We start from the raw sequence: 16,150 nt of genomic DNA on the forward strand, positions 1-16,150 counted from the left end.
GTCAAAGTTGTTGCCATGGGAACTCAAAAAATATATATGTCGAAAATCCCAAACTATCAAAAGGCACGAGTTCACCACTAGACCTATCTATGTACCAAATTTGGTGAAGCAATATATGCTACAGTTTTCAAGATCTACTCTGGAATGACATCTTGCATGGATTGATGGATGGACGGACGGAAGATTGTTTTTGGGTGCTCTTGATAACATACATTGGATAACATGAAGATTCAATGAAGTTGAGTTCTGTGCTTTTCAACACATGTAGTACAAAAGTTGGTCTTCCTGACCTCCACTAGCTGCTTCAAATTGGACAGAGACAAATTTACTAGCATTTTACTCAACAAGGAATACATCAATGTAGGCAAGTCCTTTCCCAGGTTGACTGTACACAACTATTTATTTGGTTACATACTGTTTTCAAAACCACCCCTCACTCACCCATCCACACTATATTTCAAAGCCATTCCCTGAGAACCAATTCTTTTTTTAAGCCTTATGTATGTCTGTTACCAAATATGGTAACCAATTTCTAAAATTTAACAATTCATTGTACCTTATCTCCCGCAACTCAAACAGTATAGATGGGGGATGAGAGTGAATGAGAGATAGAGAGTGAGTGAGTTTGGTTCTATGCTGCTTTAAGCAATATTCCAGTTGTATCACACAGGAGACACCCAATCATGGGCTTCACATTGTATGCCTATTAGGGGAATATGACAAGGCTTTAATAACATGTATACCTCATTGTCTAAGGAGAAGAATAACAGGTGAGAATATTGGTGACTCATTTTAAAGCTAAATCACAGCCATGGAGGGAGAAACCAATGAATAACAGTGCCACTGGGCACAGCACTCCACAATGACACAATACACTAGCCTGGTCACAAGTATGTGATCATCCACTACAATCCTAACTTGGATATTCAAGGAAAGTTGCCTACCTCGGTCATGTCTTCGAAGCATGTGCCAACACATGGTGGTTCATTCTGCTCGGCTATCTCCACCTGGTCTTCCATGGAGCTGAGCAGGTTGGCAGTAAACTCGTACACATCCAGCACGTTGCTGAAGATCACCTCCAGATCCTAGCAAAACACTCTCTCGAGTCAGTCGATAACGCACTTCAATCCAACTAGTCCACCATTCATTTCAAGCTAGTACTAAGTGTAACAATTAGACTTTTAGCAAATTAGCAATATTCCAGCTAAATGTCAGCAATTTGTAAATAATTGAGTCTGGACCAGACAATCCAATGATTGATGTCGTGAGGGATTCACGCAGTCGGTGTATGATGACATAATCAACTAAGTTACTGAGTCCGACCATTGATCCTCTTACAATGATCATTAAAAGTGCAGGCTAGAAAAGAAACCCCTCCCCACAAACGAATTCCCGGAGTTGCAATACATCTACAATACTACCGAGGTGATGTCAGAGTTCCAACTCCATCCCTCACTGAATGCCCAACTCACCTTGCTGCGTGGAAACAGGTCAGCAAACGGAGCTCGGAACACTTTAATGATCATGTTGAGATCTCGCATGTACTGAGTCTCTTCCACAATAAAATCCTTCACAATCTCTTCATATGTCATAGATTCTCGACGCACTGGTTCATCCTCGACTACAAATGAAACCACTTCCTCTTGGGAGAACATGTCCATCAAGACCTGAAACAAGACAAAGGCCATAAAAACAATGGTAGGACAAAGCCCACTGGAAATGACAAATATAAGTATATTAATACCATATACATTACACCATAACATATCTGATTTATTTAATTGACATGGTGTAGTATGGCTTGACCCTCACATTTCTCAGCAGGCCTATGAACACATCCTCTGGTCCCCCAGTGAGTGAGTGAGTGAGTGAGTGAGTAAGAGAGTGAGAGAGTGAGTGAGTGAGTGAGTGAGTGAGTGAGTGAGTGAGTGAGTGAGTATGGTTTTACGCCGCTTTTAGCAATATTCCAGCAATATCACAGCGGGGGACACCAGAAATGGGCTTCACACATTGTACCCATGTCGGGAATCGAACCCGGGTCTTCGGCGTGACGAGCGAAGGCTTTAACCACTAGGCTACCCGACCGCCCCTCCCCAGTCAAGAAAACACAATGGTAAAACTCTGGACAAGATAAAGATATTCATCAGATATTTCAACAGGTTACAACTTAATGAATATTTTCAGTCGTCTGCAAAAATCTGCTACAGAGTTGCCATTTACATTACAGTAAACGGGGTAGTCCTCACCGGCAAACAAAACTAGATGTGAACACTATTTTTGAAAACAAGGTGTTCACATGGACTGAAGAGTCCAATTCCATTGAATAGGCAGCTGCCGTGGACACAGAGTTCATATATAGTGTTCACTCCTGTATCACTGAGCCATGAACTTCACTGTGTTTGTGACTCACCTGGTCGGCACATATTGCCACCTTGATGTCCTGTGAGGTGATGTCCTGGTGGCGGATGTTCTTCACATAGATGCCTGTGAACTGAACACATACACACAATGCAATTAGTCTCCACTCTTTGAGGGCAAGATAACTCTACTACTTACAAACTATGTGCAGAATAACTAACAAAAATGTAATGATCATTAGGTGGTTGTAAGTGAATTAGATTTGGACCACACAATACAGATATGCAGAGCATCAGACTGATCTTGAACACCTTTGGCATATTAAAATTGGCCATGGACCCAACATTGCCCAGACAAATATGTCAAATATGGAAGGTAATGTATGTTCGTGTTTAATCAAACATTGACAGCAGTGTTCCATAATATTAATAAGCATTAAAATCAAAGGGTGTTTCAAAACCCTAATGTCCTAGGTTAAAAGCTAAAGGGGCCCATAGATTCAAATACTTGGCAGCCATTGTGACCACTGGATCTTAGCCATATCTGGCAGCCATTGTGACCACTGGATCTTAGCCATATCTGGCAGCCAATGTGACCACTGGATCTTAGCCATATCTGGAAGCCATTGTGACCACTGGATCTTAGCCATACATGGCAGCCAATGTGACCACTGGATCTTAGCCATACTTGGCAGCCATTGTGACCACTGGATCTTTGCCATACCTGGCAGCCATTGTGACCACTGGGTCTTAGCCATACCTGGCAGCCATTGTGACCACTGGATCTTAGCCATACCTGGCAGTCATTGTGACCACTGGATCTTAGCCATACTTGGCAGCCATTGTGACCACTGGATCTTAGCCATACTTGGCAGCCATTGTGACCACTGGATCTTAGCCATACTTGGCAGCCATTGTGACCACTGGATCTTAGCCATACTTGGCAGCCATTGTGACCACTGGATCTTAGCCATACTTGGCAGCCAATGTGACCACTGGCTCGCATCCTGCCTGGGACTCCCTATGGCCATTAAGCTAAAATCAATCAGCAATGATGACCTACCTTGAGAATATCAGCAGCAATATACTCCAACACAGCAACAATGTACACAGCAACCTGGTAGTCCACACGATAGCCCAGCATCTCCTGCACACACAACATCAAGCACACATCTCAGTGGCAGTATACTAAATCTACCAGTCTAAAAAAGTCAATGTTCTACCCAATTAAAAGTGCTATTTCAGTCAGCTTACAAATAGTCTGGTAACTGATCGATACACCATTAGTTTGTTGTCTTATGCCAGTCAGCATCTTTCCAGCTATATCCCAGTTCTGGTGAGGTGAGGTGAAATTGGATTTAACGTCGTGTCCTAGATTATTGCACTTATATAGCGATGTGCATGCACGTGTGTGTGTGGCTGCTTGTACAAGTCCTGACTGATGCCGATTTATAGTGCCATGCCATGCTGCAGTTTAACATGAATACCCCACTCAGACACAGTATACTGACTCCGAGCCAACCAGTCTTTGTTTTAGCCCCTTAATGCCGAGCGCCAGACAGGGTAACAACAAGTACCATCTTTTAACGTCTTTTGGTATGACGCGGACGGGGCTACAGGCGGACTCTCTACCACAAGACCACGGAGGCGGCCCCAATTATGGCAAATATGGTAAATACTCCTGTCTAGTCCTGACAAAGCAGGGGTCCCATCCATCAATGACCAGCAACATGTGCATTGCTTCACTTCATTTCCATCAATCTCACTGAGGTCTTCTCACTGCACATGCACAAAGCCTATTATAGATGGGGATTTCAATGTTACATTGATGAAAATCAACTATTGACACAATCTTTGAGCATATTTCTTACAAGAATAGATATGTCAGGCATATATAACATGCATTCTAGAATTCTGATTTGTTTTAATGCTACATACAGCCATACTGTCTTGCGTTACCCAAGACTTGCAATGAAAATGATTTGTGTCTACTCACAATCCGTATGACTACAGGATGCAACATATTGCATTCATTGCTAACCCTATTTAGTGGAGAAGCTATTCTGCCCTGGAATACCATTACTGGTCCTGTCATCAGTAAAATACAAGTCACTTCTACAATGACGTAACATTAGTTGATTATTTTAGTTGGAAATTTTTAAATTCCTATCTGGGAATGTTCACAGACATGTTTTGCAAACTTGAGGTCGAATATCAGCCTCTGAGTAGGTCTAGATAAATCCCTGGACAAACCATTTAAAAAACAAGACAAGAGTCGGGCTCACTAACACCCCTGACTTCGACTCAAACTCAAAAATATTTCTAAGTTCAAAACATGAAAGGAGCAATATTTTCACAGAAAATCTATTAGACAAAATCAAACTTTGCACTGCACCTCTTCTATTAGTATGGAAACAGTTGCCTACATTGGAAAAGAATCTGTGACATAGTTTTCTCATCATAGGTCACACAAATGTAACAATATTCTAAATATATAAATGAAAAATAGCTGTATTTTTTCAGAAAATCCAAATACTGAAAACACAATTTGCACTGCACCTCTCCTATAGGTATAAAAAGTGTTTACATTTGAGTTTGAAAGAATCTATTTAGTAGTTTTCAATTTATAGGTTGCACACCAAAAATATTCTCAGGACGGACGAACAGAATTCCTTGGTAATACTATATACCCCTTTTAGGTCGGGGGTATAATAATCTTATCTTTAACCAGTTCAGCATATAACTGAATCATAATTATACATAGTCCATAATTGTAACTTACCCGAAGCAGAGGATGAACTTTATCCACAGGCAAGACAAGAGAGTGACTCTCGTTCTTCTTCTTGCTCTTCTCAATGGCATTCTGGGCATCGCCAATGGCCCACTTATCGATGGGGTCAGGGAAGGTCCTCTGTACCCGCTCCTCCACATCCTGTACAGAGTGAGGCTGTGCTGAACACAGTGTCGCCAATAGCTGGATCATCAGCTCCTCGATATACTGCAGTGCATCGTCCCGCGCATTGAGAGACGGGTGCACCTGCCGGAGCACCTGCAAAAGCAAAGTCACATCAGTTATATGGTTATAGTGAGTGAGCTGTTTCTTAATATTCGTGTAATGATTAATGGAAGGAATATTGAGTCCAAATGGATGGCCAAATGATATTCCTAAATGTCGCACACAATATCAGACTATTCACTGACATATTTTTCCTTTTTTAATAATTTTTCTAATAATATTTCACCTGTTAACACAGATGGCTTGTTTAGATGTTAGTTGCACTGCAATTTGTAGGTCAGTATAGCCACAGCACATGTACCTTGCAACATCCAGGTTTTAACAATACAGTATTTTACTAGAAAGATTGATGTCCAAATAGCTTTTGCTATAAACTTAAATTGCATTTGATCAAGCATGTCAAATCAAGAGAAACAAATGTTCAAGGGAAAATTTCACCTACTGTTTTAAACCTGAATAAGTTGACATTAAGACTAAGAGTGTTTGTTCTCATGTTCCTTTCCATCTTCCCGAGGCAAGGGAGTTAACGGATTATAAAAGTCTAGTTTCAAACCTTGCCGAATTGGGCTGGGATTTCTAGGCTTGATCGTAGCGCCACCAGTGCCTATCATGGGTTATGTCCCTTCTATGTCCCACCTACTAAAGAATCAGGTACTACCTCTCATATCTCTTGCATTTGCTTCAAACAAGATGGCCGTTCCTTGTCAAGACGATCAGATCGATAAACAAGATCTAATTTGTAACAAAACGGGTCGTACTTAGCAAAGTAGATCAAATCATGTGAGCACCTTAATTAGAAACATGAAAGGATTTGGAAAATATCTTTTGACACGGAATTGACAGTACACATGCTTTACAAATCCTGCAATCGACTGAAATCTGCACAGCAGTTGAACCGGATGTCAATTTCGTTACGCGATTTTGATTGGACTGTGCATAGACACAATAGTCCAGCCGAAATATAACTCCATAATTCCAGCCTAGTTTGGCAAGGGTGGTAACAGGACTTTTATATTCAGTTAACTCCCTTGCCTCGGGAAGATGGTTCCTTTCCAACAGGCCCATTCTTGAGTTTAATCACTTCAGTGTTAGATCCAACAAGTCTTCTCAAAAGCACATGCATATATTATAGATCCAGAAAAAGTGTAAAGAGTATTCAGTTATTTAAAAAAAAACATGTTTGTGCTGGGTGTCTAGCCTTGTTGATTACTTCCTTGTTATTAACCATCTGTTTTCAAAACTTCTCCAATCAAAATGTGTCTCTTGGCATAAGTTTCAGTAGTTTTAAATATTAATAAGGGTTCTTAGGCCAAACAAAATGATTCAATCATCGGATTAGTCGCTCTACTTGCATGGTATTGAATATTTGTATTCAATATAGTTTCACTCCCTTGGGTCCAATCTATTGGGTACCGTATATTATCATCCAAAACTGGCTCCCACAGGAGATATCACTTGGGTGAGATCAAGCAATATCTATACTGTAGATATCGCTGCAATGAAATTGCATCACAATGCTTTGCAGACCATTGTGACGTCATTGGTTACCATGACGTCACAATCAAATGACATCACTAATGGCTCTGCTACTGAAGCTGTTAGTAGTGCTTTTTACACTTAAGACACTGCTTATAACTTTCTACAAACTGAAAAAGTTGGAAGAATGATGTTGGATGATAAATAAAATCTCATCCTAGTGTCTTTTGATATCAAATATATCAACACTTGTTGATAAAAGTGGAAAAATCCTTGGCAAGCCTCGGAGTTTTCCCACTTTTATCAACTCGTGTTGATATATTTGATATCAAAAAACACTCGGGTGAGATTCTCTATTTCTTAAAACAATGAGTGAACCTTTTCACAAATCATTGATTCTGCTTAAGACTGTTTCAGGTAACTTCTAATGTGCATCTGTCCATGTGCCTCAAATGTGTCACATATCACAAAAGCCCCTAACAGCGACATATGTCTAAGTGATAAGATGCCAGCCGAAACACATTTTTGCATTACTCATTACAGTAGAGTTCATGTACACAATGTTTTTTTACTGGCAAAATTAGGCATGGACTGGTAGTTCATGTGGCTGCCAGTCCCTGTGGAAGGGCAAATAAAGTACCTTATAAATCACTGTTGTTGACCAAAACATTGGCGATAATCATGTGTATTTTTCGAATGAAGTCAGCTTGTCTGTTATCATCAGCGTTTCCTGTCATCTATTTTTTAGTTAAGGAAACAACATTTTGTTGTGCTTAGAGGTTAAATATCTATTTATAGTAACTTAGTCTTGAACCAAAGTGAAATATTGAAAAGAAAGAGAGTAAATTGTGATTGAAGTTTGATGAATGACATGTACATCTAAGTTACTTCAGAGATGACATCATTGAATTTGTCCACCGTGAACTTACATTGAACATGATGTTGAAAGAATTAAAACCTGGCAATTTTCATACGTTTATTTATTTGTTCAAAAGTGGGACTGACAAAAATTGGGGGAGGGACTGGTATTTTTTAAGAGTTGCCAGTCCCAATAGCCAACGGGAACACTGGACAGGTAACGACATACAGGTACACAAACTGAATGGCTACATTGGGCCACACTATTGTATGTCATACTATTGCGTTGGAGTTTGTTTTTTATAAATTGATGCATATATGTGAGTGAGTGAGTGAGTATGGTTTTACACCGCTTTTAGCAATATTCCAGCAATATCACGGCGGGGGACACCAGAAATGGGCTTCACACCTTGTACCCATGTGGGGAATCGAACCCGGGTCTTCGGCGTGACGAGCGAACGCTTTAACCAGTAGGCTACCCGACCGCCCCTGATATATATATGTACATGTTTTATGCAAGCAACTCAAGATTAAGTGGGTTATGGCGAATTATGGTGCTTAATTTAGGCAAATATCTGGAGCTCTACAAATTGTTACCATAACCATGATAACAAGCATCTACATCATGACAGCAAGCTGGCAACAGGCCTGTCCACAGGCCATATTTGTATTATTAAGTAACTCATAATCATAACCAGAAAACATTTTTCAGATTTGCTTTCAACTGAGTCGTGTGTGCATCCTCAGACAACTGAATGATTTGGCGGGAAAACATGGTTACAGAACATATTCTCCGTTTGCAACTTTACTTATTATTTTCATCTTGGGAATTGGCCTTCAAATTGTGATCAATAATCAATATCATCAACTTCATCAAAAGTGCTTTCAGTTTATCAGCCAATCTGACCATTCTGTCTACATCACAATTGTACAGGAGCATCCATTGGTATACATTTTGACATGCGCAAAGTTATCTAAACTAGCCCGGGGCTAGTACAAATTCCTGCAGGCCAGTCAAAATTTCAAACACTGACAGACAGACAGACACACAGACAGACAGGACAGACTACAAGCACGTTGCTACATAAGTGCAATAATCTTGAACGCAACATTAAACCCCATTTCACTCAACAGACATCCATAACAGAAAGTCTCAGGGTTTTGCTATCCAAAATGGCCTTAACATTATGTTCAAAATTGGCCACCATGTCATGATATAGAGAATGTCCAACAGAAATCAACTTAAATCATGAAAACGTCACAGAAAGTCATTCATATCTCGGAAAATCACTAAGAAAGATCAAATAACATATTACATCTAAGAAACGTCCCACATTTCAGTCATGTGTTTGCAAATTTGCTTTGACAAACATGTAAAACACTGTCACAATTTATGCTTGCAGTTTTTGCAGATTCCAACAGATAATGTGGTATGTATGACAGATACATGTCTTCTTATTTCTCTGATCTTTTTACAAATAAAATAAAATACTATAAATAGGGTAGGTTATAAGAATAAAAACATTACAAATGTTTGGGTTTTTTAATGAAATTATCAAATTGTCAGTTGGGGTATTATGAAATGTTTTTTCTTAAAAAGCATGTGTTTTAATAATGACAAATCAAAGGGTCACTTGGCTACTTAGTAGACTTAAGTGTTCGGTTCTTATCATTACATTTAACCCATTTTGGGTGGGCGGATCCATAAACCAAACATATAAATATAGAAAACTAAGCAACACACTAGGCTATGATGTACTTGATGTAAGAGTGCTTGTTTTCATGAAACTGACCACCTCAAACTGTAATGACTTCAAAGCATTCAGTATGTTTGTCCACTGATTGCATCTGCTACCAATATATCTGCATTCCTGTCTGAAGTCTAACATTGTAGATTTCTCCTGAACGTTTTTTTATTTGGACTCAACTGACTAATTTTAATAATGGTATTAGCAGCTACCAACAACTGAACATGGAACACTGACCAGTTAATTAAGTCTCACAGTTAATTAATTATTTTCACACATAACTTGATGCATCTTATAATGACATTGAATAAAATATTAAATAAATCAATACCTATTTGGATTTTAGTAAAAACATTCACTCCCACTGACAAGAAATTCTCCTTTAATAAACTGTATCAATTCCACTCTGCAAACATAATCAGTCTGTAATGGCAATGATAATTTGTAGCCTTGCACTGCCTTTGATGAAACTTGATAAGTTTCATTTTAACTGTACTCAGAAGAAACATCAATACTGGATACAAGAAGCAGAACTGATGCAGGACAAGAAGACTGAGAATTTGACGTAAGTGATAAGTTACTATGAAGGACTATTTCAACTAATGCCCATAACATCCTTGGTTTGATGGTTTCAATGAACGCTGATCACCAACATCGAAATCATACGAGTGCTAACACAATGTTCTTGAACATGTTTTCATCATTTGGATGAACTCATCCAGTCAACAAAGTCTATAATCATTTTACTTTCAGGTTTGCAGCGACAGTATCTAAACCAAGGGACACACTCCGTGTCTGCATCACACACTTTACAGCGATATACCAGTCTGCAACTACACCCACTAGTCTGAAGCCCGAGTCTAGTAAAATTGTGTTTGGTCCAATAAGCTCAAATAATAATAGTGTTTACAATAACATTAAACTCTACTCACAATGATGCGAACAGCCAAGTTCGGGCTAGTAGTCTCAAAGGTTCTGGCACAGACTGAGTATACATATAAACAAATCACTACAGCCAATACATCATCATGATCATAGTATCAAAAGAGGCAAGCAACGAAAGAGATCAGGTGGTCAGGGTCGCTGACTTGGTGGTTGGTTGGTTGGTTTGTTGTTTAACGCCGCTCTCAGCAATATTCCACCTATGTGACTGTGGTCTGTAAATAATCAAGTCTGGACCAGGCAATCCAGTGATTGATATCATGAGCATCGATCCACGCAATTGGGATCGATGACGTGCATCAACCAAGTCAGTGAGCCTGACCACTTGATCTCGTAAGTCGCCTCTTACGACAAGCATAGTGGCCTTTTACGGCAAGCATGGTTTGCTGAAGACCTTTTCTACCCTGGAACTTCACGAGGTCTCGCTGACTTGATTAATGCATGTCATTGTATCCAACTTGCATAAATCAATGCTCATAGTCATAATGTCAATCACTGGATTGTCTGGTCTAGACTTGATTATGTACATGATGTACAGACCTACATCATATAGCTGGAATATTGCTGAGTGCGGCTTAAAATAACAAACATCATGACAATATTTGTATACAATGTTGGGATTCACACTGTAGTTTGCAAAGTATTATCTCAACGGCTTATTTGATGGCGGTGTACACTTAAAACAGTGAACAACTCTGCCCTACCCAATGTCACCTCAAGCTCTTTATAGCAATACCTCAAACCAAACACTCTCTGTTAGGACAATTTAACAATATTTGCTGTTTCTCATGATTGCTTGGTAGGGAGGATTTTATTCTAATACTTTATTTCTTTAAACTTGTTGGTAAACAAATCTAAAAAAAGTAAATATAATTCAAATGTAATTAAGCATAATCTAATAGTACATATGACATAATTTGAGCTTTATTATAATGTACATTTAAAAATGTCACCACACATTCATTATTTGCAGTTCACTTGATGATTTGGATTAATTTGGAGGATACACGACACAAAACTTACAGGATCATTTTATCGCTACTGATTGAAAGCTACACCAGGCAGGTGTCATGGCATGAGCTAAAAGTTGGAATCTAGTGCAATCATGAAATTTGAGTTGCCAAAATTGTTTCTATACACTGCTTAAAACTAATAAAAGAAATCATGGGGTTGGTAATTTTATGGACAGGCAAGTCATGTGAAACAAGAACATTATTTTAACAAGCCTTGCTAATGAGAAAGATATGAGGTGTTATGAAGACGATGTGTAGTACAGAGTTTGCTGGTTGTTTACAGCTTCCTTATCCTTATTGCTTATTGGTAGCTGCTGTAACATGGTTAGGCCCAGCTACTAAGATGACCAACATTATTGAAGATATCCGTATTTATTGATCTTATGATAATATCAAGTTATATAAAATCAACTTTTGTCATACAAACGATTGGTAAACCGTTAATAAGATCAATCTGTGCATAATTGAAAATCACCATATGAGTGACAAATAACATGAGCATTAAGAGGGCTGTGGACAGCATGACAAGCTGACTTCTATGAATTTATGCAATGCTGTCTTTTAGTTTCAGATCTATCAACAGACTCTGTATATCAACTTTTACCATCACACTTTATATGCCAGAGCTTGTAAGGATACTTGTAGTTCCTTATTATCACGATATAATGATCTACAATGCAAGATTTGCACGTAATCGTACATGATAACTTGGCATATATGTCATCTGACTTAAATTCAAGCAGATCCTGTCATAGATGCATATATGTGAGCTGATGAACAGCACGAAAACACTGATTAACACACATCAGGAAATGTTCCGACTTTCAATAATGGACGTCATTGTACTCACAGTTATTAAGGGTTTGATGAATAAACCTTTCCATTTTGATGAAGTATCTTCAGAAACTGTTTCAGCTGTTGGAAACATACCGGTATGTTGTGACATTCCTACGGAACTGACAAGTTAAACCATTTACACACTTGATCTGCTGTTTTCTCTTCCGAGCCTGCCATGTTTAACATACAAGGGAAGTAACCTTACTTATCATTTCACAAATACAATTACATAAGGTAAGTTATTATGAAATGTTTGTGACCAACAGTCCGCGTATATATTTTTCTCGCATCTTACTATCACTAGCGGTCACATAAACAATTGTTTTACTTGCTGTTTACATGAAACAACTACATGAAATTTCCGCATTTATCACAGGAAATAAGGGCCTTAGATTCGTAATACGCATGCGTACACGATTGGGTAATATGTTTACGACATTATTTATCAACCAATATTTATCACACTTTCCCGATTACAAATATACGGGATTCAATAGACAGTGTGCGATACATTTTACTATGAATTGGTGTACTGGACGTTAAAATTTGTCGTAAATAAGATGTCGTTTGCTTTTCGACACGTAAGGTATGCTTCAATTATCGTATTCGCGTTTCTAACGGTTAGTATTAAGTCATTGAAACATGTACAGCTGGGTGTGTTACGCTCGAGTGGTTCAACAGGAAAACCGCCCTATTATTTCCCAGTTACAGAAGTTAATCACTTAATTAGCGTTAACGTGATAATTACGTCAGATGGTGTAAAATTCACATAAAGGCTAATGACTAGTAATGGTCGTTACACAAGCGTTGTTGCGCCAAACATCTCGATCATTCCATATTTTTTTATGACATATTTTTACATCAAGGAATGTATCCTTGATGGCCCCCTCGATCGAGGCTGTCGATCGTTTAGCTGACAATACTCGACCGCAGATTGTTTCAACTTATTTCTGCAGACAATCTTGATTTGTTTACATACTGGAACATTTGGACGAGGAAAGCGTTACAGTAAATGTTCAGATTGGCGCTGAGTACTGAGCTTGCTGCCGGCGCAGGGATGTGAGGGAGTGAGTTAGTGAGTGAGTTTGATTTAACGCCGCATTGAGATCATGTATCATGTATCATTTCATCGAACATGACATCAGAGCGTGCGAGCGTATGTTGTTCTTTACTAAGACATATTGTATAGTTTTTCCCGTAAAAGACAATTCGCACAGACATTCACCGCCCCCTCTCTCATATCTCGTAACAAACATGAAAGGAAATTTAAGGTTTTACAAAATAAGAATATTATTAATGGAAACAATTAGTTTGAATGTTTCATATTGTATATGTTGCAGCCATTTCCGTTTCCCGTGATGGGATTCGAACCACGGACCTTCTGACCGAGGTCGGACGCCTTGTCCACATGACCAAAGAAGTTAACCCCGTCAGCAAGCTGACAAGGTAAGGATGTCATCTGTTGGATGACTCCACGCCCTGCTACATATACATTATGCTTTGTGACAATGACATATTTCCTTATATTTTTCCAGGCCCGGTGCACGAATGTTTGATCACGTATATTAATCGTGTCTCATACCGTTAGACCAAACGTATCTTTATGTGTCTTTCGTCTCACACCGCAACCAAGTGCAGTACTTCCTGTTTTTGGGGCCCGGCTAGTTACACCTTATGATTTCTCTCCATGACATTTTAGAATAGGTCTTCAGCAACCCATGCTTGTCGTAAAAAGCGACTATACTTGTCGTCAGAGGCGACTAACGGGATCGGGTGGTCAGGCTCGCTAACTTGCTTGATGCATGTCATCGTATCCCAATTGCGTGGATCGATGCTCATGATATCAATCACTGGATTGTCTGGTCCAGACTTGATTATTTAGAGATCGCCCTCATACAGCTGGAATATTGCTGAGTGCGGCGGTAAAAAAACAACCAACCAACCATAACATTTTAATGTCACAAAGTTTACTGAACTAAGCCCTTCACTTCAGGTATAGCAGGTTCGAAGGAAAGATAAAGGTTCCAATTTATATTTGACGAAATAGTTCTTAAAACTTTCGGTATTTCCAAAAAGCTAGGTAAACAAACTGAGAAAAATACTCGCTAAAAACTCACACGTGACATGCGCGTTTTTAGCGAGTATCAGTGTATATATGTTACCGAGAATATGTATAATAAGGGAATATGTATAATCCCTGAAATGTTCAGGGAATATATTTAATGTCTGATTCACTCAGGGAATATACATAATCCCTAAATTTTTCAGGTATTATACATATTCCCTGATTTAACATCAAGTTTTTTAGACATATTCCCTGAAATTACTTTTGGGGCTCTTATATGGTCAAACTTGATTAAAAAAGTTATTTATGAGAAGACAAATTTATTTGACATGATAACAAATACCTTTCACTTAACTTAACAATTAGTCCTCACTAACATAGGATAGACTTAACAAACAAGAACAATTTAGTTTTTGTTGACAATGCATCCAATCACAACACCTATGATATTTCTAGGATCGGAACGGTGTTAAATCAGGGAATATGTATAATACCTGAAAAATCTAGGGATTATGTATATTCCCTGAGTGAATCAGACATTAAATATATTCCCTGAAAATTTCAGGGATTATACATATTCCCTGATTATACATATTTCCTGTAACATATATAAGATAGCTGCGCGATAAATCGCAAAGAACAATGAAGAACGAAGTATGGTTTATTTCACGATAACACATGACGTCATTTCTAGAGATTCGAACATGCGCTCGTAGCTCGATGACGTCGTAAATTGGACGACGTTATTTTTTAGAGGGGTGTCTTGTGAGATGTTCCCCATAGATGTATCTGGGCAACCTACAGGCCGTACATAATGTTGATATTTCATGTAAGAAATATACGACTCGTGGTCGTTGTTTATCGTTGCTTTGTTGTATGATGAACAACGACCACGAGTGGTTTATTTCTTAATGATTAGTCAGTTCTAAAGTTGTTGAGAACGATAGGATGTGACGCCATCCATGTTTGTGACGTCACAAATTATACAATTACGTCATCTGAACAATATGCTGACGTCAGGGACGATTTCTTTCGGGCTGCATGTGGTGGTCAATGCTCTAATTAAGGCTCCAACATCTCGTTGTGTGTAGTTGCATCCCTTAGAAGTGCAGGTCCACAGATCGTGAATTCGGGTCTCAGTTTCGCTCTGATATGCTTAAGCTGGCTTTGTCAACACCGTACGAGGTACGGCGGCCCAGTCACCGAATGCGCAATTCGTTGTGCAGAGTTGCGTCCCTTGAGCACGCCAAACACCTATGAATGTGGGTTCGAATCCCGGTTCGCTCCGATTATGTTTCTCGGTTTGTCAGCACCATACCCGTGCTCACTCACTCAACACCATATCCGTCCTCACGACGTCGAATACCTACGCCACTTTGAACTTTGATAAGTATTTCCCTTAGTGAAACATTTAAAGAGAAACAATCAAGAATTGCTTCATGTTTAAAATACATACTGACAATCACAATTGTGCCTTAGCACGTCAGTACCATAATAAGCCAACTTGGCGTTCCGTCTTCTCAGCGTTCAATGGTAAGTGACGTCATATAGTTTTATCGACTTGACTCGCGTGATGTTTCATCGAAATTCATGCATATTCATAGTCCAAATGTGATTTGGTTCATGACTATGCATGAATTTCGCTAAATGATCCTGTGGTTCGCTCGAGACAGAGTTCATCCTGCCACTTTTCTACTTTTGAAGAAATAAATATTTTTGAAATCATATACTAGTATTAAGTATACATGACCTATGCCCAGTTTGGGCATTTCAGTCATTTTCACACTACCTGGAAATATCAGACATATCAAAATGGCGCATTCCGAAATTGGCAATTA

At 38.9% G+C, this 16,150-nt stretch overlaps 1 protein-coding gene across 1 annotated transcript in view; it reads right to left on the reverse strand.

The window, feature by feature from the left end:
* The window catches only part of LOC124144642 (son of sevenless homolog 1-like), a 37,004-nt gene extending 24,347 nt beyond the window's left edge, over positions 1-12,657 (reverse strand). The window contains exons 1-6 of the mRNA XM_046514175.2: positions 12,261-12,657; positions 5,140-5,406; positions 3,421-3,504; positions 2,411-2,491; positions 1,473-1,667; positions 945-1,085 (exon numbers count right to left, since the gene is read on the reverse strand). Coding sequence (XP_046370131.1) covers positions 945-1,085; positions 1,473-1,667; positions 2,411-2,491; positions 3,421-3,504; positions 5,140-5,406; positions 12,261-12,356 — 864 coding nt within the window. The 5' untranslated portion in view covers positions 12,357-12,657. The remainder of the gene's footprint in view (positions 1-944; positions 1,086-1,472; positions 1,668-2,410; positions 2,492-3,420; positions 3,505-5,139; positions 5,407-12,260) is intronic.
* Positions 12,658-16,150: the final 3,493 nt, after the last annotated feature.

Source organism: Haliotis rufescens, unplaced genomic scaffold, assembly GCF_023055435.1.
Source record: "Haliotis rufescens isolate VD_foot unplaced genomic scaffold, xgHalRufe1.0.p SCAF_3, whole genome shotgun sequence".
Lineage (NCBI taxonomy): Eukaryota > Metazoa > Mollusca > Gastropoda > Lepetellida > Haliotidae > Haliotis > Haliotis rufescens.